At 36.2% G+C, this 26,291-nt stretch overlaps 1 protein-coding gene across 2 annotated transcripts; it reads left to right on the top strand.

Annotated features, from left to right (window-relative positions):
- The first annotated feature begins 879 nt into the window (after positions 1–879).
- On the top strand, positions 880–26,291 carry LOC128218422 (uncharacterized). Of its 2 annotated transcripts, XM_052926089.1 has the most exons (25): positions 898–944; positions 1,395–1,531; positions 2,261–2,762; positions 4,305–4,378; positions 4,621–4,670; positions 5,302–5,380; positions 5,490–5,637; positions 6,106–6,955; positions 8,855–8,919; positions 9,295–9,429; positions 10,010–10,111; positions 11,185–11,302; positions 15,387–15,528; positions 15,866–16,003; positions 16,167–16,975; positions 19,706–19,785; positions 20,115–20,237; positions 20,506–20,610; positions 22,088–22,150; positions 22,720–22,842; positions 23,262–23,361; positions 24,471–24,577; positions 25,269–25,345; positions 25,536–25,692; positions 25,949–26,291. In XM_052926089.1, exons 2-25 carry the CDS (start codon positions 1,428–1,430, stop codon positions 26,003–26,005), a joined length of 4,308 nt encoding a protein of 1,435 aa, XP_052782049.1. In that variant the 5' UTR covers positions 898–944; positions 1,395–1,427; the 3' UTR covers positions 26,006–26,291. The 2 variants fall into 2 exon arrangements, with proteins under 2 accessions (XP_052782054.1, XP_052782049.1); XM_052926094.1 differs by lacking the exon at positions 1,395–1,531 and having other exon boundaries at positions 880–944.

Raw genomic sequence — 26,291 nt, 5'->3', positions numbered from 1 at the left:
GTGTTCATGAAGATATAAACACAACTAAAGATAATTTAACATTCGGAGGTTCAGTTTCATCAATATGATGTTAGATTTTCAAGTTTTGATTGTATTTTCCATGGTGAAAACGTATACACAGTCGAACCCCATTGGGTCGAACTCGTTTGGCTCGAATTCCTCGTTGGCCCCGGAACAGGATGTTTTGGACTCGTTTCATTATACTGTAGGTAAGAATTACCGCTTGGTTCGATTTTTCGAATTCGGTATTTTCGCCGGTCCCTAGGAGTTCGAGCCAACGGGGTTTGCCTATACTTACGAATTTAATGAAAATACAGTTAAAAATAAGCTTTTAAAGTGAATAATGAAAAGAGTGTTCGTTTTTTTTATAAAATGCGAAATAAATAAATCTGCCATTGTAAGATCAAGATCAATATCTATACGCTTAGTAAAGCATACCCAAATACAATTCGACCTACATGTATGACCATATAGGTTACATTAACATTCCAAATAAAACGGTAAGCATACCATCTATTACTAGTTTAGATAATAATATTTGTATATCTACACTACTGATATTTTTAGTGTAGACGTAAACACAATCCTGGAACAGTTGCCGGTGATACTGTTGTCATTGTTATCTTGAGAGGTGGAATGGTAAACAATGCAATTATTGGGCCACGATCGATCATCATCATCATCATCATCATCATCATCATCATCATCATCATCATCATCATCATCATCATCATCATCATCATCATCATCATCATCATCATCATCATCATCATCATCATCATCATCATCAAAACCACCACCATCATCATCATCATCATCATCATAACGCGATAGCGCCTAAATCTTTCGAGCATAAACCCATTCTATTACGCTTTATCTATTCGGTAGCTTTTTTGAGTGAGCACGTCTATGAAAACAACGCTGATTTGTATTCATTTTGCACGGTATTTTGATTTTTTGTTGTCAATAATATACTTTTAATAAGTCAGTTGTTACTATGAGCTGCTCATAATTAATAACTAACTGAATATTTAGTCGTTGTTGGCTTAAAATGTGTCAAATATACTGTATTTTCGGACGTCTCAGCTTTCGGATAGTTCCATCGTTAGAATGATAGTTGAATTGTATTTGTCTAAGTCTCACTCTGGAAGATAAAATTAATTGGTGGCAGGGGCTTGCATATGGAAAAAGCCTTGTTTTGGTAAAAAAGGGAAAAAAATTAACATGATAATTGATTAATATAATGTTCATTTTTTTTCTTCAAAACTTTCATTCAACAAACCGATAAACATATGTTTGGCACTTAAATGCTACATTTGCTAAAAATTCAGAGGTGAATTCTCCTTAAAAGTGGATTTTTATTGTAAGTAGGGGTAAATTTAATTATTTTTCAGGAGGGGATCGGGACCTTTGTGGTGTTCATTTGCATGTATTTGCTTGAAGAACGATCAGATTGCTTGACTTATAGGCGGCATGAGGAATTTGCTTTTAGACATGTTGTAAAACTGGGACAGAATGATTTGATTTTCATGTAAGCTTTCAATCGAATCTTCTACTTGAATTAACATTCTTGATTTCTGACACTCATTTGCAATGTCAGGATGGGCAATTATTCTTCGCACTGGGGCAATTATCAACCGAAAGCCATGGTCAACCTTGTATTATTTTATAAATAACATAACAATGTAATAATATAATATTTTAATAATATTAATTTATAAGTCAACTTAAGTAAATCTCATCATGAAATGTTCCCTTACTTCATAAACCTTGGAATATATATTTTTTTAATTATTTTAGAATTATTCAATATGCCAGAAAGTATACCTGTTTCCGACTGAAGCATTAGAAATGAAATACACATGAAAACTAAGGTCCTTATTGATATATACATGTACGTCAGAAATGATGCTTTTGTGATACTGTCCGATTACAGCCGATTAATCGGATAATCTATCAATCAGGGTCTTCGATTAATCAATTATGAAAATCCAAGCCGATTGCCCATCGCTACTATTTTCCCCCTATTAAAGTGCCGCTCCACCATTCCCCTAAAAGTGGAAAAAAACACTCTTACCGGTATGTGTGGAAATTATTTTGAGTGTGACATTTAATTCCAAAGAATGTTTGTTAATGTCAAATAAATTAAATTGATTATTTAAACAGCTTATTTATTAAATTAGGATTTTCCTGGACGTGTATAAAATTTGTATGGTCATGTAACCTTATTAAAAAGATATTCTTTTCTGTTTTGTTTCAGACTAAAATCAAACATGGCAAAAAAGAAAAAGGTTCGTCCTGCACAAAACCCCAGCAAAAACCTGCAGAATAATAAAGTGGCTGTAGTACCCAACACTTCTGAAGAGAACAAAGAGAAAATTGAGTCCCATGATTCAGGCAAAACTGAAAAATCTATCACAATCTATCAAAAGAAAGAAATCGACACATGTCATTCCTTTAAAGATGCTGTTGTTAAAGAGCAAGAACTTAAGCCCAGTACAAATAAAATCAAAGCTAACATTGAGAAGCCAGCTTATGCAAATGGCGTGGAACCAGACGAGTCATACGATGATGTGTTCAAAGTCCCCCTACCTCCCCAGCCCCAGACATCGGGCTTGCAGGAAGAGTCAACTGGGAAGAAATCAACCAAGAAGAAAAAAAAGCCCCGTTCCAAACAGGATTTGGACGATCAGATGGAAACATCACACAGGCTGTACAAGAAACGGATCAAGGACCCTAAACTCATTCATAGAATAGTAGCTGTAAGTAAGCCTGATATACTCCTGAACTACAGAAGAAAATATGAAATAAAAAAATCTGCCTCATCCAACTAGTTTTCATTTTATACTTTGTGGTTGATAATATTATTATTAGCCGGATTTTTCATCGAAAAATTATGGGTTATAGAATGGTGAAAACCGGGCGGGCGTTAACAATTTTGCGTTAAAGTTTTCATTTTATGTAATAAAATCAAGAGTTTTTATCCAATGGTAATCAAACTTCATACAATGGTAGAGCATAATGAGAGGAAGTGCAGTGTACAATAACCATAACTCTATTCTTGCTTATTATTGAGTTATTGCCCCTTGTTACTTTTTTTGTCCGGAGTATAACTTGAAAAGTACTGAATGGAATTCATTGGAACTTCATACAATGGTAAAGCACAGTGAGAGGATAGGCAGTGTACAATAACCATAACTCTATTCTTGCTTATTATTGAGTTATTGCCCCTTGTTACTTTTTTTGGTCCGGAGTATTACTTGAAAAGTACTGGATGGAATTCATTGGAACTTTATACAATGGAAAAGCACAGTGAGAGGAAGTGCAGTGTTCAAGAACCATAACTCTATTTAAACTAATTACTGAGTTATTCCCCTTTATTTGTTTTTTGCTGTCATTTTTTTTCCAGACATTAACTTGCAAACTACGAGATGGAATTTATAAAAACTTCATACAATGGTAAAACACAATGATAGGAAGTGAAGTGCACAAGAACCATAACTCTATTTCAGCTTTATTACAGAGTTACTGCCCTTGGTTACTTTTTTCTTGTCCGGAGCATAACTTAAAAACTATTGGATGGAATTTAATAAAACTTCATACAGTGATAGATCATAATGAGAGGGAGTGCAGTGTACAGGAACCGCAATTCTATTTCAGCTTATTACATAGTAAGTGCCCTTTGTTACTTTTTCTTGTCCGGAGCATAACTTGAAAACTATTGGATGGAATTTAATAAAACTTCATACAGTGATAGATCATAATGAGAGGGAGTGCAGTGTACAGGAACTGCAATTCTATTTGAGCTAATTACAGAGTTACTGCCCTTTGTTTCTTTTTTCTTGTCCGGAGCATAACTTGAAAACTATTGGATGGAATTTAATTAAACTTCATACAGTGATAGATCATAATGAGAGGGAGTGCAGTGTACAGGAATTGCAATTCTATTTCAGCTAATTACAGAGTTACTGCCTTAGGAAAGAATTCCATGGCCATAAAAATTCATTAATTTTTGTCAAATCTTAATGAAACTTGCTTCGAATATTTGTCTACTTGTTGTCTTAAACATTTGTGAAAATGGGTCACCTCAGATCAAAAACTAAAAATACTAGGTCACTAGCTCAAATCCTCGGTTTGCAAAATTTCATCGTCAAATAAAAATCCGGCTTTAATGCGGCGTTGCCGCATTGGCATCTTGTTTTCAATTAAAATCATTTAAGTAACAATAAAAGTACACAACACAATATGTACTTTGATTACTTGTTGTACCCTATAAATGATTTAACTTGTCTTTCCTCTTTCAGTATTTAGATACTGTCCCTAACAAAAACTTCATAAGCATACCCTCAATGGCTGAGTACCTCCAGAACCGATACCAGTGAGTCACATGCTCCACATGCCAATTTCTTATTGTTAGAAAAATTATATTTGTTTTTATACCTTTTTTGAGTCAGTTATCTTTATTTATTTAAGAGAAAATTGCCATTTCTTTACGAATGTTTTGTCAGGTTTATGCACTATTGTTAAGTATTTATTATAATATGGGTAAATTGTAAACCAAAATAACAACAGTTATAAAACATGCATGTTATATGTTTAAATTCTTTTCAACTATTTAAGTGACTACTCCAGAAAGAAAAAGGGTCCCTTCCGAGAGTATGTTGACAAAGGTAGTTTGAAATACTGATAGAAATATTTTTTGATGTATTATCTAATGGAGATTTTTTTGTCAATACATTTTACAGGGCTTCCATGAAGTATTTGGAATGGAATTATAAACTTCCTTGCCTTAAATTTTTTGAGTTTTAATCTAAACATGGAAGTTCAAGTCTATTAAACACTAATTGTTTTTTAACTAATGTAAAACCCTTTCTTATGAAATTTTGAATTGCAATTAAACAAACCAGTTCCACAAAAGTGGATTTAAACAAATCATCTCAATTTCTGAAATTCATTTAACATTTCGACCACATTTTGATATTTTTAATTTCAAAGACTTTCCTTTTGGTAGTTTTATCCAAAATGATTGAGGTTTCTGTTCTTAAGAGTAATATACTTCCAAACTTCCCTTAACAGAAGCCCTGATAACAAATAACATACATATAATGATACAAATAGTAATTATTATTTATATAGGAATAAGTTCATGGATTAATGTCAACTGTATTCATGTTCAAGCAGTATTTCATTTATGTAGACTCATTGTATGTTCACAATATTAAATACCTCTTAAAGTATATCAATATGGGTACATTGAGTTATTTGAAAAACAACAACTTAAAAGTGATCTTTTGGTTTCAGCGTATGCTGTGTGGGAGAAAAACGGAGGCAAGGCCAAAAATAACCGGGCAGAAAAACATAAGGGGAAGAAAGGAACTGTGTATGTATTGTCTTATATTGTGATACAGTACGATTGTATTGATTAATAAGATAAAAACTCTATCGAAGAATAAGTTTAACCTGTTTTAACACTGTACTTCCCATACCAGCCCCAACGACCTGAGACTTGAGCCTGATGATGAAGCCCTGGAGTTCGCTGACTCTGACTCTGATGGGGACATCCAGTATGACTCCTCACAGGGAGATGACGATGTGGAGGTAGATGAGACCCAACAAGATGACGAAGAAATGAACCCGGTATAAAAATCAGGGGGGGGGGGGGTATTTATGTGATCACAGGTGCTTCATACATTCACTAGATGTGCATTTAAATAAGTTGTGATGGCACATTGATCAAATTCAATCAAATAATCAATGGTTGATTCCAACATTGTTGAAAGACAATTACGGTCATCTTTCATCAATTTTCATTTGATTTTTTTACTAAAAAGCACATAATGTACATGTTTATTTGATTGGTTGATACAAATACTAGTATGACAATATTCTTTCAATTGGCAATTGAATTACATTTGCATGATGCTAAGGCGTTATAGATCACTGCATTGAGTTCAAATGAATAATAGTTAAATCAAGAATAGTTAAAATCCATAATAAAGTGAATGGTATTTCTGCTGAGGTAAAATGTATAGTTTTACCGGTAATTTTGTATGGAGATGGTTTATTGACATATTTTTAGTTTCATGCTACTTTTTTTCTTTTCAGGGCACAAATGCTGTCAACAACATGATGTCAAATCTGTATAAGAACAGTCCACACCATTTATATAAGAGTAAGGAAGAGTCAGAAAGTAGAGGTCTGAAGAGAAAACACGGAAAGGAAGATCATGGAAACAAGGGCCATGTAAAACCTGAGTTTGCTTTACTAGATGATGAAGTAGAAGAACTTGAAGATAAGATGGATGAAGATGAAGAAGATTCATTGTATAATGAAATAACATCAAAAATCTTGTATCCCAGCCCGAATGCACTGCATCGAAACTTAAGCTCTACTGGTTTGGTAGGGCCACGCAGAACTCAATTTGATAAATACTTCTTAGATAGGAAAGGAGATTCACCGAAGAAAGGGGAAAACTCACAACCTATTTCCAGAGATACAAATATCAAGAAGTTTTTAGGGGCACTTCCTTCCAGAACCTCTTACAGTGCTTATGTAAACAGCAAATCTGACCCACGGACAAAATCTGGGACGTTGTATCGTGTGCAACTAGATGACAACATAACAGAGGATCCGAGCAGGATACACAGTGGTATCTCTGATGAGAATCAAGGTATATCTGGTACGCCTCCCCAGTCCCCAGACCCAACAGTGGAAGTAATGGACACTTCAACTGTTCAGGACATCCCAGACCCCAGACTGACCTCACACACCACTGTAGGACCAGGGACTGGCCCAGGGGGGGACAACAGACTGGTGGTTGTTGACCAGTCTGCAAGGGATAGAAAAGGGTCAAAGACACCAAAGCCATCCAGGAGGAGCAGCAAGAGGGTGCGCAGAAATAACGGGGGAGGCAGTGACACAGAGCCTGATGGCAAGCAGGAGAAACCTGACAAAGGTTCGATATCTTTTTATGTTCTTCTTTTAAGACAAGTTAAAATTGACTTGAGTTATTTGCATGATATTTGAAGTTTAATGCTGTAAGACAGACAGGGCTGCCTTTGCACTTGTAGGAGAATGTTGCTTTGGCCCTTTCAAAGGGACAAAAAGGAATATTGAATGCACCCAGTATTACTGATTTAGTGTTTTAGCTAAAGCGGAATGGAAGGGCGGCCCGCCCTGCCCTTTTTTTACCCCGCCCCGTTGCCCCTTTTTACACGCCCTGTCATATTTTTCCCGCCCCCTTGCGCCCTTCCGGCCATTCAGATCGTTGTTTATCACCCTAAAAGTATTTCATTGGTCAATGTCGCCATTTCCTAATCAGTGCGTGCTAAGGCACACGACCGTCATCACCGCGGGTCTGATTAACGGTAATTCACGCTTATAATCAGGGTGCTAATTGCTGTCCATTATGACACATTATTCCTTGTCTGAGGCGTCAAAGTTGTACTTCTAAATGTCGATCTTTGATGCCGATGTTGTTACAATTTAATTAATTTAGCCACTTATAATCGTTAATCTCCTAATCACATAATTCGGTCGTCTATCATCCAATTATCGAAACGTCCCATGTTAACCAATCAGAGAAGACACTGGTCAAATGATAAAAAGTTTGTTAAATTGCGATAGAAAAAGCAAAGAAATGATGAAAAATGTTGTCAAGCATTAGTAAACAATTGAATTTGAATATATATTCAACATAAATACTATCAAATATTGGTCATGAAGTCAAGAATTTGATTTTCTTAGCGCCACCGTCGTGTTTTTTAATGACTGTCTGCTTCAAACGAAACAATGTTCTAAAAAGTGTGCCTTGTTTTTACACTGCAAGTACAGTGCACCCGGGGCGGGGTAAAAAAAGGGCAGGGCGGGCCGCCCTTCCATTCCGCTTTAGCTAAAACACTAAATCAGTAATACTGGGTGCATTCAATATTCCTTTTTGTTATCCAAACAAGATTCGCCCCCTGCACTTAAATGTTTTTAACAGCTCATATAATATATATTCTGATTGTTTCAAATGGTATTTTTTTTAAATGTCTTAGTTTTTATTTTAGACAATTTTTGGAGGTCAATTATACATTGCAAAAAGGAGACTATAGTCAAGTACACTTTTGAAAAAGAACACTTTTTTTTTAACATTCCATCTAGTAAAAGCAATCAAAGTAAATGTGAATTTAATTAGTTTTGTGGCATGTCACAATATTTATCTCAAGTTTTACCATAAGTATCTCTTCTCCTTAAAGTCGACCCACTTCTCCCTAATTTGACTGGTGGGAGAAGTGACATCTCCCCAAAAAATCAGACAACAACCCGAGATGGTAAAGAAAGTGTCTGAAGTGAAAATGAACAAGAAGGAAAAATTCTGTAGGGATATTACTGCAATGTGTGCATGAACTTGCATGTACTTTGATAAGGTACATGGTTGTTTTACAACAATACAAAGCTAATATTGTGCGCATTATTTTCCCATTTAAGAAAGCACCATGCCCCTATTTTGGACCACCCTGCCCTTTTTTGGCCCACCCTGCCCTTTTTAATTACTGGCTAAAACACTATGATTAATATGATCGTATCTAATGTATTATTGTGCCAAATGTAATTTAGATCCACATTCATACAATTTGATTCTTACATGTGACAGCATATTGTAAAAGAAGAATGCCCCTTTCATGGCAATTTTTGTTATACTTATTACTATTTTTTCAAGGAGGGGAGTTTTTACCCCAGAATCACTAGAAATGCAGCCCTGACAAGTCAATGTAGGCTTTTGTGCATTCACTATCTTTGTCCTTAGAATTATATAACATGAAAAGTTCTGGTTGTAAAATGCTTAAGTAAAATATTGCTGATCTTTTAGGTCTAGAAGTGCAGAAGTCAACTGTAACCTTTGCTGATGTTGGAGGCAATGAGAAATGTCTAACGGTAAATGATTCTGTTCTTTGTCTTTGAGTTCTGTTTGTATCAATAAAATACTAGTATCCTACTTCTAGTAGATTGAGTGATGAAGGGAAGCATAACTGCATATATATTTCTGAGTATATGATCTATTTTTTTGTTAAGAAGAATTATGAATGCGTTTTTATTTGCCTAAAATTGTTGAAATTGAATGTCATCACTCGCTTACATCACTGTCATCTAACAAATAGGACTGTCACCAGCTACCTTTTTATAAATTTTCTTTTTCATTTAAGATAAAGTTCTCAAAGCCAGGTTTAGATTTCCTATGGAATGAAAACAATGCTCTCCATGGCATGATACGCATGATGATAACATACCCCTATGTGCATGTACTTGTAGGAGATCTGTAAGTTGCTGGTACACATGCGTCATCCAGAGGTTTATCAGCAGCTGGGCGTGACCCCACCCCGAGGATTTCTTCTACATGGTCCCCCTGGCTGTGGCAAGACTCTACTCGCCAATGCCATTGCTGGGGTAAGGTGCTTCGCTGTACTATTTATTGGCAATGTGTGCCTTTCACTTAACTAAATGAACCAAAAGAAATGTATCATTAATTTACGACGGGAATATTTGTTTAAAATTTTTGCCTCTTAGAAAAGTACCAGCAAAATTCAAAAGTTCATAATCTCATGTTGTCAGTAAAAAATCATGTTCACGCTGAAGAAAATATAAGCAGATTGTCATAGACTTGAATATATAACAATATCAAGCATCCAACATGAATGAGGCAACACCATCGTCCAGTACTGGTCACCATGTGACCCCATATTTCTCCATATTGGGTCACTAATCTTATATTGTACCAAAACGGCGTCAATTCAAATTCCATGAAGCATTTTTCAATTAAATAGGTTATCAGCGTGATATATACATTAAGGGGTAAATAGGTGACCTGATATGGAATATACGGGGCGCAGGAAACCATACTCAAGTTCGAGCTTCGCTCTCACCTGATGTTTCCTTTTCCTTGTATATCCCATATCTGGTTTCCAACTAACCCCATAACTAATAGTATTGTCCTTTGAAAAATAACCCAATTTTTTATGTTTGTTAGGAGTTGGACCTTCCTTTGATAAAGCTTGCTGCCACAGAGATCGTGTCTGGTGTGTCCGGTGATTCTGAGGAGAAGATAAGAGACCTCTTTGAGAAAGCTCAGGTATGTCACCAGGCGTGTTGTCAGGTATGTCACCAGGGATGATGTCAGGTATGTCACCAGGGATGTTGTCTGGTATAGCTCCAGGGGTGTTGTCAGGTATGTCACCAGGGGTGTTATCAGTTATGTCTCCAGGGGTGTTATCAGGGATGTCTCCAGGGGTGTTGTCATGTAGTCACCAGGGGTGTTGTCAGGTATGTCTCCAGAGATGTTATCAGGTATGGCTCCAGGGGTGTTGTCAGGTATGTCACCAGGGGTGTTGTCAGGAATGTCACCAGGGGTGTTATCAATGATGTTGTCAGGTATGCCACGAGGGATGTGTTCAGGTATGTCACCAGGGGTGTTGTCAGGTATGTCACCAGTTGCGTTTTCAGGTATGTCACCAGGTGTGTTGTCAGGTATGGCTACAGGGGTGTTGTCAGGTATGGCTACAGGGGTGTTGTCAGGTATGTCAACAGGGGTGTTATCAGGTATGTCTCCAGGTGTGTTGTGAGGTATGTCACCATGGGTGTTGTCAGGTATGTCACCATGGGTATTATCAGGTATGTCACCATGGGTGTTATCAGGTATGTATCCGTGGGTGTTGTCAGGTATGTCACCAGGGGTCAGGTATGTCACCATGGAAATTATCCCGTATGTCTCCAGGGGTGTTATCAGGTATGGCTCCAGAGATTTTATCAGGTATGTCCCCAGGGATGTTATCAGGTATGTCCCCTGGTATGTCTCCAGGGGTGTTATCAGGTATGTCCCCAGGGATGTTATCAGGTATGTTTCCAGAGATGTTATCAGGTATGTCTCCAGGGGTTTTGTCAGGTATGTCTCCAGGGGTTTTGTCAGAAATGTTTTCTGAGGTTTTATGTCTGAGAAATGATTAATTGAAATGAAATATTTAATTGTACAATTTTCTTATTTTGAATTATGTACAACCTTTTCATAGTAAATGTGTCCATCAAAATAATCTTTGCATTTAATTTTGTTTATTTTGTTGTTTTCTTTTTTGACTTATTTCCATGATTCTGTTCTACAATTGATACAAAAACAAACAATGTAATTTTCAAGTTTGATTTCCATTTCAGCAAACAGCTCCATGTGTGATTTTCATCGATGAGATTGATGCAATAACACCGAAACGTGAGACAGCCTCCAAGGATATGGAAAGACGAATTGTGGCGCAGCTTCTCGCCTGCATGGATGGTTAGTTGAATTATAAAACAGAATAGCATTATGGTTCTCTGTTCTTATTAACTAGGAAACAAGTTTAAGTTCAGGACCTTATGCTGCTTCCTCAGTCATGAAGCACATGCTCTGATTATTCGCAACAGATATTGACCATATGCAAACATAATATGCATATCATGAACTTCTTTAATCTAAAAACAATTATATTTGTTCAAACAGAGAATGTCAGTTTAATTAATTGATTATCTCATACTTGTTGGATTTTCAAGAGTCATAAGGTTTTGTGTGGATTGTGTGGAAGAATACTCAAGTACTAAAGTTAGTAAAACTTCAAATGTTTTACATTTACATTTCTAATGGGATTATAAAATTAAATAATTCTTGAACATTAATCTACATAAAAATGGCAGACCTACAGAAATAGACTGACTTGATAACCAATACAGTATTACAGTTTGAATTTTTTGCAGTATGTTAACAATGATTGTTATGGATTAATTTTTACAGCCAGTGCCTTGCAAATTGGGAAAAAATCGACTTTGGTAAAACATGAGCTGATTTGTCATTGACATTGGATGCCTTCGAGGCAGTTTTAAGATTATGACCATTCAAAGTCTGAGGATAGTAGGTACAGTTTTTAAGAAAGATAAGTTATAAAGTTGATATGACAATATTTTAATGATGAAGGGGGGGGGGCATATTGTTTGACAAACATTTCTTGTTTATTCATTCATGTAATCTGCATTTATCAAATTGGGAATTTTTTATAAATTTTTGGGAAAAATGGACATTTGTTTGGTAAGGGGAATCAGCCATTAGAAGGCAGTAAATTACATAAAAAAATCACTGGTTTCAACATTGACACTAATTTTGATTGGACAATTTGGACCCAAGGGTCATTTAATAAAAAGAGGTCTATTGACTGGCATGTGGGCTACAGTGGAAGTCTGAGGACAGCCTTCGGTGGCTTGTGGCCAGATATCATATACTTCTCCCACTCCCCTCTGTTAATGGTGTTCAAGCATGGGGCGTACTGATTATTCTAACTGCCTCCCCGTTTGACTCTTAATTTTCACCAGTGGTACTAAATCAGGTACTGGCCTGAGACAGTTCCCAAAGCCCTCTATGCATGTTCCATGCTGGGAGTGCATGTATATCTAAATTTAGCCATTCACATACCATCCGGACCTCTGATCATTGCCCATTTTAACAGATTTAGATATGCAGGAGTTATCATGTTGGCTTATGATAAGGTTCTGTAGTTTGCTTATTGCTCAGTTGGACAATTACATTAAAAGGCTATTGGTTTGTTGAAATTGTCAGATATTTTTGATTAAGGCAACCAGAAAATACTTCATAAAAAAAAATGTTGATAATAAATAGAATAAAATACATGTAATATTGTGATCCTGATTTAAAATACATGTTTTAGTTATTATCTCTATGTGACATTACAAAACTCAATGAGAAAGATGTATATATATATAGAGAGAGTGTTGATTCAAATGTACAAGAAAGTGGTATATATAGATTTGAGTATTGATTGAAATGTTATCAGTTGTACTGTAGATGAAATACAGCGACAATTTCTGAGAGTATTATGACATTTAAGGAAAAGCTTGTTAACAATCTAGAGATCACATTTATGAATGTTTCTTCATGAAAGTTGGTCAGAATATTTATATTAATAATCTGTAAGTCAAGTTAAAATCTGGGTCATGTGTGGTCAAAAACTAGGTCATTAGGTCAAATCATAGGAAACGCTTGTTAACACTCTAGAGGTCACATTTATGACTGTATGTTCAGGGGTCGACACTAACCATTTTTCCAAGGGATCCCGAAGGGACACCAACATTTGAAATCAGGTGTCCCTTCCTGAAATTAGGAGTCCCTTCCACTTTTTACATTTTTTTCATTGTTGAGCCTGTTTTAATATTAAATTCAACATCCTTTTAATTTTCAATTTGTAATGCAAGTATACACCACCATATTATACATGTTTTCAGCAGCATGTAATGACAGGTTAGTAGCACTGAATGGCAGTGAGGTATATTTTGGTCTCTAAGTTGGTAGATTGGGTTCAAAAGCGGGAGAATGTCTAAGTCCCTTTTGTTTTCAGTCAAAAACAGAGATGGATACAATGTAAACAAAAACTTGATGTTGTTACTATTTTTAGATTTTTGGAAAATACGCATAAAATACATCATGGTTCAGGGTCTTGTCAAATGTCGGTGCTTTTCATTAAGAAACTGTAGGAATATTACATCTGGCTTGTGAAAACTCCAATCAATATTTAGTAGAGCTGTTGATAAATCAATCAGACTGCCCAACAGTCGTAGTGCATACTGGAAGAGCAGACGACCAAAAATTGTGTATACATGTTAATTTTCGCGCCAAAAAGTCATAAAATTTTATAAATTGATTGAATTAATGAATAAAACCCTGCAAATTTTATTTTTTATTATTTTTTTATCAAAGCATAAAATATATGTCTTTAAAATTAACAAAGAATATTGATAAATTGAATGCCAATTAACAAAGAATGCTGAATGTAGGATGCTGTTCTTTTGTGTCGTAAATGTTACTGTAAATACTCAAAGGTCGTATCATATTATATAAAAGGTATCACCAGAGTTGGCATCTTTTTGGGCGGTTCTGACACATAAGCAAAACAATTCCACATAAGTATTTTACCGATAATAAATCTCTGTCAGCTCTGACCTTGTTTAAAATGTAAACAACAAAACGGAAGCGTTAACCTGCATGCGCCTTGTGAAATGACCTGTTTATTTATAGATTCATGACGTAACTATAGTCAAATAGTCAGCTATACTTTCGCTTTGATGAGTCCGATAATGATAATTAATAATATCGTTTTGACATGTGCTGTCAAGAAATTTAGGGGAGCCCGAATTTAGGTAATAAATTAATTAAATGCTACTTATTTATTGATATTTAGCGTTTATCAGTCAAAAATTTAAGTGTCCCGATGGAATACCGGACTTCGAAGTTCAGGTGTCCCTCCTGAAAAATTGGTGTCCTCGGGATCCCGGGACCCCGTTAGTGTCGAACACTGATGTTCATGAAACTTAGTCAGAATGTTTATATTGATAAGCTCTAGGCCGAGTTCGAATCTGGGTCTGTGTGGTCAAAAACTAGGTCACCAGGTCAAATTTAAGGAAAAGCTTGTTAACACTCTAGAGGTCACATTTATAACTGTATCTTCATGAAAGTTGGTCAGAATGTTTATATTAATAATCTCCAAGTCAAGTTTGAATCCATATCATGTGTGGTCAGAAACTAGGTCATTAGGTGAAATCATAGGAAAAGCTTGTTAGCACTCTAAAGGTCACATTTATGACTGTATGTTCATGAAACTTAGTCAGAATGTTTCTATTGATTAGCTCTAGGCCAAGTTCGAATCTGGGTCATGTGTGGTCAAAAACTAGGTCACCAGGTCAAATAATAGGAAAAGCATGTTAAAACTCTAGAGGCCACATTTGTGACCATATGTTCATGTAACTTGATCAGAATGTTATTCTTGATGATCTTTAGGTAGAGTTTGAAACTGGGTAATCAGAGGTCAAAAACCAGGCCACTAGGTCAAATCATAGAAAAACTTTGTAAACACTGTAGAGGTTACATTCTCTCTTTGATCACCATAAAACTATGTCAGGATGTTTGTGTTTATGAAGTCTATGTCAAGTTTGAAACTGGGTAACCTGAGTTCAAAAACTAGGTCACGAAGTCAAATTATAAAAAAAAACATTGTTAAAACACTGTTGAGGCCATATTCTCTACTTTGTCTATATGAAACCTGGTTAGAATGTACTTATTACAGCAAGGTAAGGTTTACAACTGGGTCATCCGTGATATTAAAAAAATCATCCATGATATTAAAAAAACACTTGGTCACTAGGAAGGATCTAAGTAATATATTTTTTAATTCCAGCAGGTATAAATGTTTTTATTACATACCTCATGATTATTGAATTGGATCAGGTGAGCGATACAGGGCCTTCAGGGCCCTCTTGTTTATTCATATATCTAATTTTTAAAAAAAAATATGTTGACAATATTCTGTCCAAATCTACTTCAGACCTGAATGCCAATGTTAGCTGTCATGTGCTGGTGATCGGAGCGACTAATCGGGCAGACTCCCTGGACCCGGCGTTACGGCGGGCGGGCCGGTTTGATCGAGAAATTGCTTTGGGAATCCCTGATGAGGAGGCAAGACTCAGGTGGGGCTTAACTTCAGTATTATTTCATGCTTTACATGATCTACCGGTAGTTTGTGTGAAATGTATAAATTCATGTAAAAATAGTTCTTAGCTATTTCATAGAAAAAAAAACAATGAAATTTAAAGAAAAAATGTAGCAGCAAATATTTTTTTTTACTTTTTGGTACTTCTCACAAATTGTATAGATAAACAATCAATTTCACATAAGTAGAACTGAATATACAAAATACCAGAACTTTTTGCTTGTTTAATTTACTCAAATTTAAGTTTACAATACTTGAATATTCTGCCATGCTTTTGGAATGAAAAAAGTATATTCTTGCATCTGTGTGTGCAGGATTCTGCAGGTGTTGTGTCGGGGTCTAAGGCTGCATGAGGACTTTGCATTCCAACCCCTCGCCCACTCAACCCCAGGTTATGTTGGGGCAGATTTGATGGCTCTAACTCGCGAGGCGGCCATCTCTGCTGTAAACAGGTACGCATTTTGACAGCTGCCAGCATGACTGAAGTTACAACTTAATTTTCTCCGAGTAAATACATCTTTGCATGTAACCAAACAAGCACGGGTTGTCTTCATCTAAAAACAAGTGAAGATTTTGCAATGCTTTTCATGATTTATAATTTCATTCTTTTCATAGGGTTTTCCAGATGCTCCAAAAAGATAAAATCAATGTTACAGAGAATATAACCAATGCAACAGATGATAATACCAATATAACAGAAGACATCACCAATATAACAGATGCATCTCCTCCTGCTGAAGTGTTTGTTACAAATAATTCACCTTCTGGTGCTGACAGTGTCCCTGCTGCACATGTTGATGCTTCCTGTGGTGGTAAACAAATAGCAATAGATGCAAACCTTACCAGCATGAAGTTTGCTAAAGCAGTAAGTGGATATGCATTAGTAAGCGTTAAAGAAGCTCCTGTAGGTTCTTCTTTAGAGGTTAGTGACAAAACTGAAAACAACAGTCATTCTGATAAGGAAAATGAGCCTGCTATTGATAAACCTGACATGGAGACATTAAATGAATGTTCAATAAAAAGTTTTACTGAAAACATGGAAACCAGTGATACACATGAAGTGCCAGCTGATGTAGAAGCAATTAAAGATAAAAAGAGTGTAACTGATAAAATTCTTTTGAACCCTGTTTTGACAAATGTGAATGGTCAGAAATTTGGATCTTGTGAAAATAAAAGTAGTGATTCCTCAATTTTACCATGTACAGAAGGTGAGCCCAAAGTATCAGGTGGAACTGACAATGATACATTAGTAAGTAAAGCTGTAGCAGGTAGTATAGTTGACACTGATATGGAAGTTGACAATGGAGAAGTTGTGGGTGACAGTGTAAACACTCCAGCTGACATGGTTAATACCAGCATTGTGATTACATCCAACAGGACTGTGGACAAAGTGCTGGTCAATGTAGGCAAAGACTATCTTTCAGGTAAAGAACAGATCAATTGCCCTATTTGATGTAAATGTTTGATACCTGGTGATTCCATTTTATTTGATATCATTCAAAAAGGTTTTATAACATGATACCAAACAATATGTAAAATTCATACATTTTGTAAAAACAGGCTGTTTTAACCATAATAGATCACAAAGTAATTATTTAAAGCTGCACTCTCACAGATTTACCGTTTTGACAACTTTTTGTTGTGGAATGAGCCAATTTTTGTGTTTATCTCTGCAAACCAGTGGTATAAGACTGCTGACCCAAGATCAGATCGCAGATTTTCATATTTTGTTGAAAATTTAAGTTTTATTGGCTTAAGGCATTACTAACGGTTTAAGAAAAAATCATAAGACATCCATTTTTGACCTTAAACATAAAAATCTGCAATCAGATTTTTTGTCAGCAGTCCTTTATCACTGGTTTTCATGCATTTCTGCATAAATTGACTCCTTCTAGGACAAAATATAAACAAGGTTTCAAAAAGTTCAAGCTGTGAGATTGCAGCTTTAATGTGGGATTTCAGTTTGTATCCAGTACAAGATATTGACTGCTATACCTTGCGTTTATCACCTAGCAGTACCCTTTTAAATAATACCCGAGAATCATTTAATGTACAATTTGTTTGTGAGACACATACCTGGAGTAAATTTACTTCTGTGAAAACATTGATACAAGATATGTAATGTAATATAAAATTGTGAAAATAAAACAACAGATTCTAGTTGAAATTGTGTAAATGCACATTGCCAAAATTATTAAAAAGTATTTAAAAGTCTAAGCAGTGAAGTTTGTAAATTAAATTACTATGTTTTCTGGACATTGATAATTTCTCATATTTACACAACCCACTCATAATTATACCCCCACAAACGAAGTTTGAGGGGGTATGAGTGAGCTTGACGGTCGGTCTGTCGGTTTTCATGGTTTCCGGACGATAACTCATGAAAGGCTAGACAGATTTGAAATTTTTTTGGTACACAGGTGTAACATCAGAAGATACAGGTCAAGTTCGATATTGGGGCTGGTTGGGCCAAGGTCAAGGTCACTATTACTAAAAATAGAAAAACGGTTTCCAGACGATAACTCATGAAAGGCTTGACAGATTTGGACAATTTTTGGTACACAGGTGTAACATCAGCAGATACAGGTCAAGTTCGATATTGGGGCTGGTTGGGCCAAGGTCAAGGTCACTATTACTAAAAATAGAAAAACGGTTTCCAGACGATAACTCATGAAAGGCTTGACAGATTTGAAAAAATTTTGGTACACAGGTGTAACATCAGAAGATACAGGTCAAGTTCGATATTGGGGCTGGTGGGGCCAAGGTCAAGGTCACTGTTACTAAAAATAGAAAAACGGTTTCCGGACGATAACTCATGAAAGGCTTGACAGATTTGGACAATTTTTGGTACACAGGTGTAACATCAGCAGATACAGGTCAAGTTCGATATTGGGGCTGGTGGGGCCAAGGTAAAGGTCACTGTTACTAAAAATAGAAAAACGGTTTCCAGGCGATAACTCATGAAAGGCTAGACAGATTTGAACAATTTTTGGTACACAGGTGTAACATCAGAAGATACAGGTCAAGTTCAGTATTGGGGCTGGTGGGGCCAAGGTCATGGTCGCTGTAACTAAAAATAGAAAAACAGTTTCCGGACGATAACTCATGAAAGGCTAGACAGATTTGAACACTTTTTGGTACACAGGTGTAACATCAGAAGATACAGTTTGGTACACAGGTGTAACATCAGAAGATATAGGTCAAGTTCGATATTGGCGCTTGTGGGGCCAAGGTCAAGGTCACTGTTACTAATAATAGAAAAACAGTTTCCGGACGATAAATCATGAAAGGCTTGACAGATTTGAACAATTTTTGGTACACAGGTGTAACATCAGAAGATACAGGTCAAGTTCGATATTGGGGCTGGTGGGGCCAAGGTCAAGGTCACTGTTACTAAAAATAGAAAAACAGTTTCCGGACGATAACTCATGAAAGGCTAGACAGATTTGAACAATTTTTGGTACACAGGTGTAACATCAGATGATACAGGTCAAGTTCGATATTGGGGCTTGTGGGGCCAAAGTCAAGGTCACTGTTACTAAAAATAGAAAAACGGTTTCCAGACGATAAATCATGAAAGGCTTGACAGATTTGAACAATTTTTGGTACACAGGTGTAACATCAGAAGATACAGGGCAAGTTTGATATGGGGCTGGTGGGGCCAAGGTCAAGGTCACTGTTACTAAAAATAGAAAAACGGTTTCCGGACGATTACTCATGAAAGGCTAGACAGATTTTAACAATTTTTGGTACACAGGTGTAACATCAGAAGATAAAGGTCAAGTTCGATATTGGGGCTGGTGGGGCCAAGGTCAAGGTCACTGTTACTAAAAATAGAAAAACGGTTTCCGGACGATAACTCATGAAAGGCTAGTTTTTCTTGTCAGCAGTGTAACTTCTAAATTACCCAACAGATTTAAATAAAACAATACATGCATGATAAAAGAAGATGTAGTGTGCAGTAACCTTGGAGTTATGGCCTCTTTTCAAAGGAATGGTTTGCCATTCCTGTGTCCAGGCGGCATTTGGGGGTATTCGTCACTCCTGTGACAGCTCTAGTTATTTGTGAAAAGAATGGGAAAGTTTAACACAGACTTCATATGACCTTGAAGATATAGTACTGTTTGACACATTTGTTGGCTATATTTTTTCAGCTCTGTCATGGCTGAAGGACACGCCCCCACTGACAGAGGACCAGCTAAAGGATCTGTACATCACCATGGCAGACTTCCAGGTTTGTCTGCCTTCCACACACATTTGGTTCTTGCAAGTGGCATGTCATGATCAGCACTTGAACTGGTTGTTGTTGTTTTCCAAGATAAACACACAATTACAATGATTTGTATCTTCTTTAAGACGTTATATTGAATGGAATGTAATGGGCTTGGTGGTCAAGTTTTGAACTTCAGTGTTTTTGAGTTGACAAAATTCAATGCAATGCATTCAATGACAAGCTTTACATGTTTAACAGCCATCAACTTGAACATTGACACTTCCTTATGATTTATTATCATATTTTTTAAAAAGTTCCATCAGCTATGTTTGTAAAATATCCTTTCTCAGGAAGCATTGAAGTGTGTGCAGCCGTCAGCCAAGCGTGAGGGTTTTGCAACTGTGCCTGATGTCACATGGGACGACATTGGTGCTCTCAAGGATGTACGGGAAGAACTTCAGCTAGCTATACTGGTATGTAAAGTCAGTCAGATTTTCTCTACTTTAAACATTGAAGTAGCTAGTGATCATAGGAGTGCACTATGATATGCAATGCAAAGTTAGAATTTATTCAAATTGTGGATTTGTTTTTTTGTAAGAACAGTCCATCAAGAACTACTGAAATTATACTACAATCTGAAGGGTTTGTTCCTGTAATTAGTTCTGTGTAAAATATGTACAATGTACACTTGTTGCTACCTATTGACGGTATTAAAACATGATTGTTATTGCCCCCCAACAGGCACCTGTGCAGCACCCGGAGCAGTTCAGGAGTTTGGGCCTAAACAGAGCCCAAGGTGTCCTCCTTGCGGGGCCTCCGGGCTGCGGGAAAACACTCCTGGCTAAGGTAGGTGGTGATGTCATTTACTCTGTGATGTTATGTACCGTATTATATCATGTATAGGACGCTAGCATAGATAGGACGCAGGCAAAAAAATAGTTGAAAAAACGGGTAAAAACCCTTAATATATAAGATAGGACGCAGCGAAAAAATGTCAAAATCGGAGCCGAAAAATCGAGGTTGGTAAAGTATTTATAACATATATTGAAGTAAAAAAAAAATGTATATAAGGCATATTTCGATAACTGTCTTGTGTATTTCGATAATTATCGTCGTATTTCGGTAATTTAGTGTACACAACAATGATATAAGTCTTGACATTTTGAGAACATTCACGCATATTATAAGACTTATACAAATGCTGTAATAGTCCCGAAACGCCTTCTGACTGACAGTCAACCGTTGCAATAGTTCCACATGCCTTTTGAATGACAGTCAACCGTTGCAATAGTTCCGACATGCGTTCTGAATGACAGTCAACCGTTGCAACCGTTGCAAAACTGTGTATTGTCAAAACTGATGATTGTTTTGATAAGGCTTGTCGCTGCGCGGATTAAAGCATGTCAGGCATAATTAATGCGTGTCGGTAATTATCCTTGCCAGCGGAAGGCACGATGGGTAAAGTGCGAACAAACAACCATACGGTATTAACATCTCAATAGTTCGTTCTATGGATGTTTTTCTAATGACAGACAGCGGGTGTTTTTCACACCTTCGCACATTTGAAAAAGATTTGATAGTGACAATAATGCTACTTTGCGTTATGCACATTCTTTTATTATTTTTTAAAAACAGTAAGATACAACAAAATGTTTTGTAAAATATCGAAACATTAAAATCATGAACAACGATTAATTGATATTTACCTCCTTTCCCGATTTTCCGTTGCCGTTATAACTCAAACCAGTTAAAGTGCTGACTCACATCGAGTTTTTGAGAGTAGCGTCCCTTTTGTAAAAAAGTAAACACTCATGTTTGTTTTCAATTTATTTCTCAATAAATCATTTTAAAGTTAACATTTCTGCGTGTGTTAACTTGCGTGATTTTACCTATGTCAGTTGTTCTCTTCGGTGACGCAGTACAGATACTTACTTTTACCGCGTTCTTCCCCGGTCCGATATTTTCGACCTGAAATGGACTTGGAAAAAAACAGATGCAATTCTAATAGCATAGAAAGGACGCAGGCCCTTTTTAAGACAATAATTGGAGGTAAAAAAGTGCGTCCTATGCATGATATAATACGGTAGATTTTTGTAACAACAGATATATAACTGCTATTTACCAGGTTATTGCAATAATTTGTAAAAAACTTTTGTGCCATATTTAGAATATCCCTTATCTATTTAATATTTGTGCATTGAAACAAATTATGACTGCATAAAAATAAACATAGATCTATTCTTGTTGTCAAAATTATTTTTAATTATTGAACATGAGTACATGAGTTGAAAACATTCTTCATTTTGAAATGATTGTATTTCAGGCAATTGCAAATGAAACGGGGATCAACTTCATCTCAGTGAAGGGCCCAGAGCTTCTTAATATGGTATGAGTGATTGATATTGTTTTATCAGTTTTGCTATAATATAAGAAAGACCATCCCATTCTTTAATAGTACACTAATTCAAGTTTGTATTCTCATTCTTTGAGTTTACGTGTATCTTCAAACTGACTCATTTCTGACATTCTCCACGTTAGCGGTTTACCTCATTAGCATATATAACATGTGTAATAAAAAAAAAGTTACCCATGGAAGGCTTAAGTTCAGACTAAAATACCTTACCAAAGATAGGACTTAAAAACGAGTGACTGCATACATCTTCAAGACAGCTTGCCTTCTCACCATGTTGAGTATGGAAGCTTTTTGTTTAACTTTACCTAAAAAACTGTTGAACGATAGAAGACCTTTTTGTGATTAATGTCACTTAAACACATGTTTGTGATGTTGTGCAGTATTTTGGTGATGTCACATTACACCCTATGTATGTGATGTGTTTTCCAGTATGTTTGGGATATGTCACATTACCCCCCATGTATGTGATGTTGTGTATACCAGTATAACAGTATTTTGGTGATATTTTTCACATAATGCCTCATGTATGTTGTGCATTCCAGTACGTTGGAGAGAGTGAGAGAGCAGTGAGAACTGTTTTCCAGAGGGCCCGCAACTCCTCTCCATGTGTGATATTCTTCGATGAGTTAGATGCCCTTTGTCCAAAACGTTCTGGCCACTCTGAGGTATTATATCCATGTGTAGCAAGTTCTGTAAATGTGTGTGTTTATATTACCACTAATAATGAGTACCAACAAAGTGAATCTGGATTGAGAAATTGAAGGCTAACGCCGCGGTCTATATACACTTTTGGTGGCTGACTTGTAGCTCCTTATAATGCCATATGACCCTCTGTGGTGTGTAATATTTTTTTCTAAATACTGCCTCAGGAAGGGCATTTCATAAAAGATCCTAGGATTGATCCAGTACCAAGGGTAGTTCTGAGCTGTTTTTGATCCTTTATTACAAAATTTCTCTCAAGATTCTTGATGAAGTACACCCTTGACTTATAATTGGTCAAAAGGAAACAGAATCGACCATAAAAAAAGCTTTCATAATGATGCAGTCACTTTATAGGCTTGGACATATATCATGAATATTACAGGGCAACTCAAGTGCGCGTGTAGTGAATCAGCTGTTGACTGAAATGGACGGTCTGGAGGAGCGACGTCAGGTCTTCATTATGGCCGCCACAAACAGGCCTGGTATGTAAAAGACATTTACTATGTTAGGTTAAGGGGGGTTCCAGGAAAATGATGACATACACATTAGTACTTGCATTGTTTAATGTACCTGCTATATGTGGTGTGTGTAGCATACATCAGGATCTCTACAACAATGAACAAACATAGGTTTTAACACCTGTCTTTTTAAAGGCCATTTAAAAATTAGGTAGTCTCTTGGGCCAAAAACCTAAATTCAGATAATATTAAGATGTTATACACCACAAGGAAAACACCAGAATCTCTTCTCTTAATGCACACGATTTTATTTGGTAATATCGCTTTTGCTGATGTAGTAATGATGTTAAATAGAGATGGATTATGCAAATGATGTCAAATGACATACTTATTTATAGTTCAGAAACACCTTTATTCCGCTTAGTTCTGCTTTAAATAGAAATTAGGTCTTAGTTTATAATATAATTTTGACTACACCGGAACATTTAAATTAGTTTTTGAACAACATTAACTATTGAAAGATACGCACGTTATTTTAATCATGGATCCATTATTCTCATAAAAAACAGGCCGAGATAATATAGTTATTTTGTTTGATCATTTGCAATCGAAGGAATATTAAATAAATTTGCCTGCAGCTTAGATTCAAAAAAAGCAGTAATTTGCAATGTTATCTTCAATCTTCAAGATGCAACAAATATATCAGTTTTACACGATATTGCTTATATGTAGAGTTTATGTTGACATTGTTTTAAAACATAATATGCATGTATATATGTATGTTACTATAACATTTATAACAATCTTACTTTCAGTTGCATACTCAATCTCCACATTTTATAATTGTTGTTTTTTGGAAATACTAGAAGGTTGATGTATTTGTCTATTCTTATTGCAGTTTGCTAAAATAAGAATACCAGGACTTACATTCGTACAGAAGATTATTAGAAAACATAAAAAATCTTAATTTTTAAAGAAAGTCAACATATTTTTTAATGGCTCTTGTATCTGCATTATTTGTATGAGGTATTTCTGCAAATGACTCGATCAGCATAATACATTTCTATTTTAAGAGAAACGTTTGAGCAACTAATGAAAACCGTCATGATACTAAAACCTCATCCGTATTGCAGATATCATAGACCCGGCAGTGTTACGTCCTGGGAGACTGGACAAGACACTGTATGTGGGCCTCCCAACCGAGGCGGACCGTCTGGACATTCTCACCTGTATCACCAAGGTTACCACTCACACTTTCGCTAATTAACCATTTGACACTTATAACGTTGTCATTTTTATTTAGATAGGGTAATGAAAGTATGATTTATTTTTAGCCCAATTGTACCAGTCTTACCAGTAATAGCCCAATTGTACCAGTCTAACCAGTAATAGCCCAATTGTACCAGTCTTACCAGTAATAGCCCAATTGTACCAGTCTTACCAGTAATAGCCCAATTGTACCAGTCTTACCAGTAATAGCGCAATTGTACCAGTCTTACCAGTAATAGCCCAATTGTACCAGTCTAACCAGTAATAGCCCAATTGTACCAGTCTAACCAGTAATAGCCCAATTGTACCAGTCTTACCAGTAATAGCCCAATTGTACCAGTCTTACCAGTAATAGCCCAATTGTACCAGTCTTACCAGTAATAGCCCAATTGTACCAGTCTTACCAGTAATAGCCCAACTGTACCAGTCTTACCAGTAATAGCCAATTGTACCAGTCTAAACAGTAAAAAAAAAGAAGAAAAAATAAATACTTGTGGAACTATAGTACTGTTGTTTGTTTTATTACAGTCAGGAATATGACACTATAGTTGTTTGTTTTATAACAGTCAGGAATATCTGTGTAAATCAATCAAGTTCCATTAATTTCTGGTACTATTACTATCATCTGAAATCAATTATGAAGTTGGAATATTGTGTTTCAGAATGGGACACGGCCTACCCTGGATCCGGATGTCGAACTAGCTGTACTCTCGGGTGACTCTCGCTGTCAATGCTTGACGTATGGGCTTTTCCTTCTTTCTTTTGTCAATTAGTCTTTTTAAGTATGGCTCAATGATAATAAATAGATCTGGCTCAAAGGGGCAAAAGCCTGTTCACTTCAACAGAATTCCAATAATCTTTTATTTGATTATGACTACATGTATATAAATTCTAAAAAAATGCTTAAATTAAAATTATACTGATTACAGAGGGGCTGATCTGGCTGCGTTGGTCCGTGAGGCCTCAGTGTTTGCCCTGAAGGCTGCCATCTTGAAACATGGGGCACAACCCAGTGACACCATCCTGGTTAATAAGCAACACTTTGAGTTAGCCTTCCGTAAAATAAGGCCATCAGTATCAGCAAAGGTTTGTCTTTGTTTTATTCAGTTGTTCAATGGTCATTTGTCACATAAATATGAAAATGAATATTGATGATATTGTATATTTTATAAATGAATATCATGTTCAATGTACAAGTTTCTTTTCATAAGTGTTTCCTTTCAAGTTCCATTTTCAGGTATTGTCACAATGAATATTTCATTAAATTTGAATACACTACCACATTTGATTCATATTTTCCAATGCAATAAATTAAGTTGTGTACTACCGGTATGCTTTAAAGGACCTGGAGCGGTACAGATCAATGGGTCACTCTCTTTCTACTGGGCCTGCTGAGTAGCGATGGAAAACACAAGTACAGTGTGTCTATATCCAGGAGGCTGGCTGAGTATGGTTGGAACAACCAGTTCATCCAGTAAACTAGCTAGTGACAATGGAAGAACATAGAACCAGTCCATCGCGACGCCTTGCTGAGACACTATGGAAGAACATACGACCAGTCCATCCAGAAGGCTGGAAGAACACGTGATCAGCCCTTGCCTGAATTTGTTTGTTGTTTATTTGTTAATTCTCTGTCATCACTGATCATGGTTTGAGATGTATGAAATAAAAAGAGGGAAAAGAAA

This window comes from Mya arenaria, chromosome 2, assembly GCF_026914265.1.
Source record: "Mya arenaria isolate MELC-2E11 chromosome 2, ASM2691426v1".
Lineage (NCBI taxonomy): Eukaryota > Metazoa > Mollusca > Bivalvia > Myida > Myidae > Mya > Mya arenaria.
Note: the sequence above shows the minus strand (reverse complement) of the source record. Positions and strands in the feature narration are given on the sequence as shown.

Coding starts and splice junctions, on each gene's coding strand:
- LOC128218422 (XM_052926089.1), top strand. CDS start 1,428: ATGTATTTGCTTGAAGAACGATCAGATTGCTTGACTTATAGGCGGCAT. Junction 2,763..4,304: donor TCATTCATAGAATAGTAGCT/GTAAGTAAGCCT, acceptor TTCCTCTTTCAG/TATTTAGATACTGTCCCTAA. Junction 8,920..9,294: donor GCAATGAGAAATGTCTAACG/GTAAATGATTCT, acceptor ATGTACTTGTAG/GAGATCTGTAAGTTGCTGGT.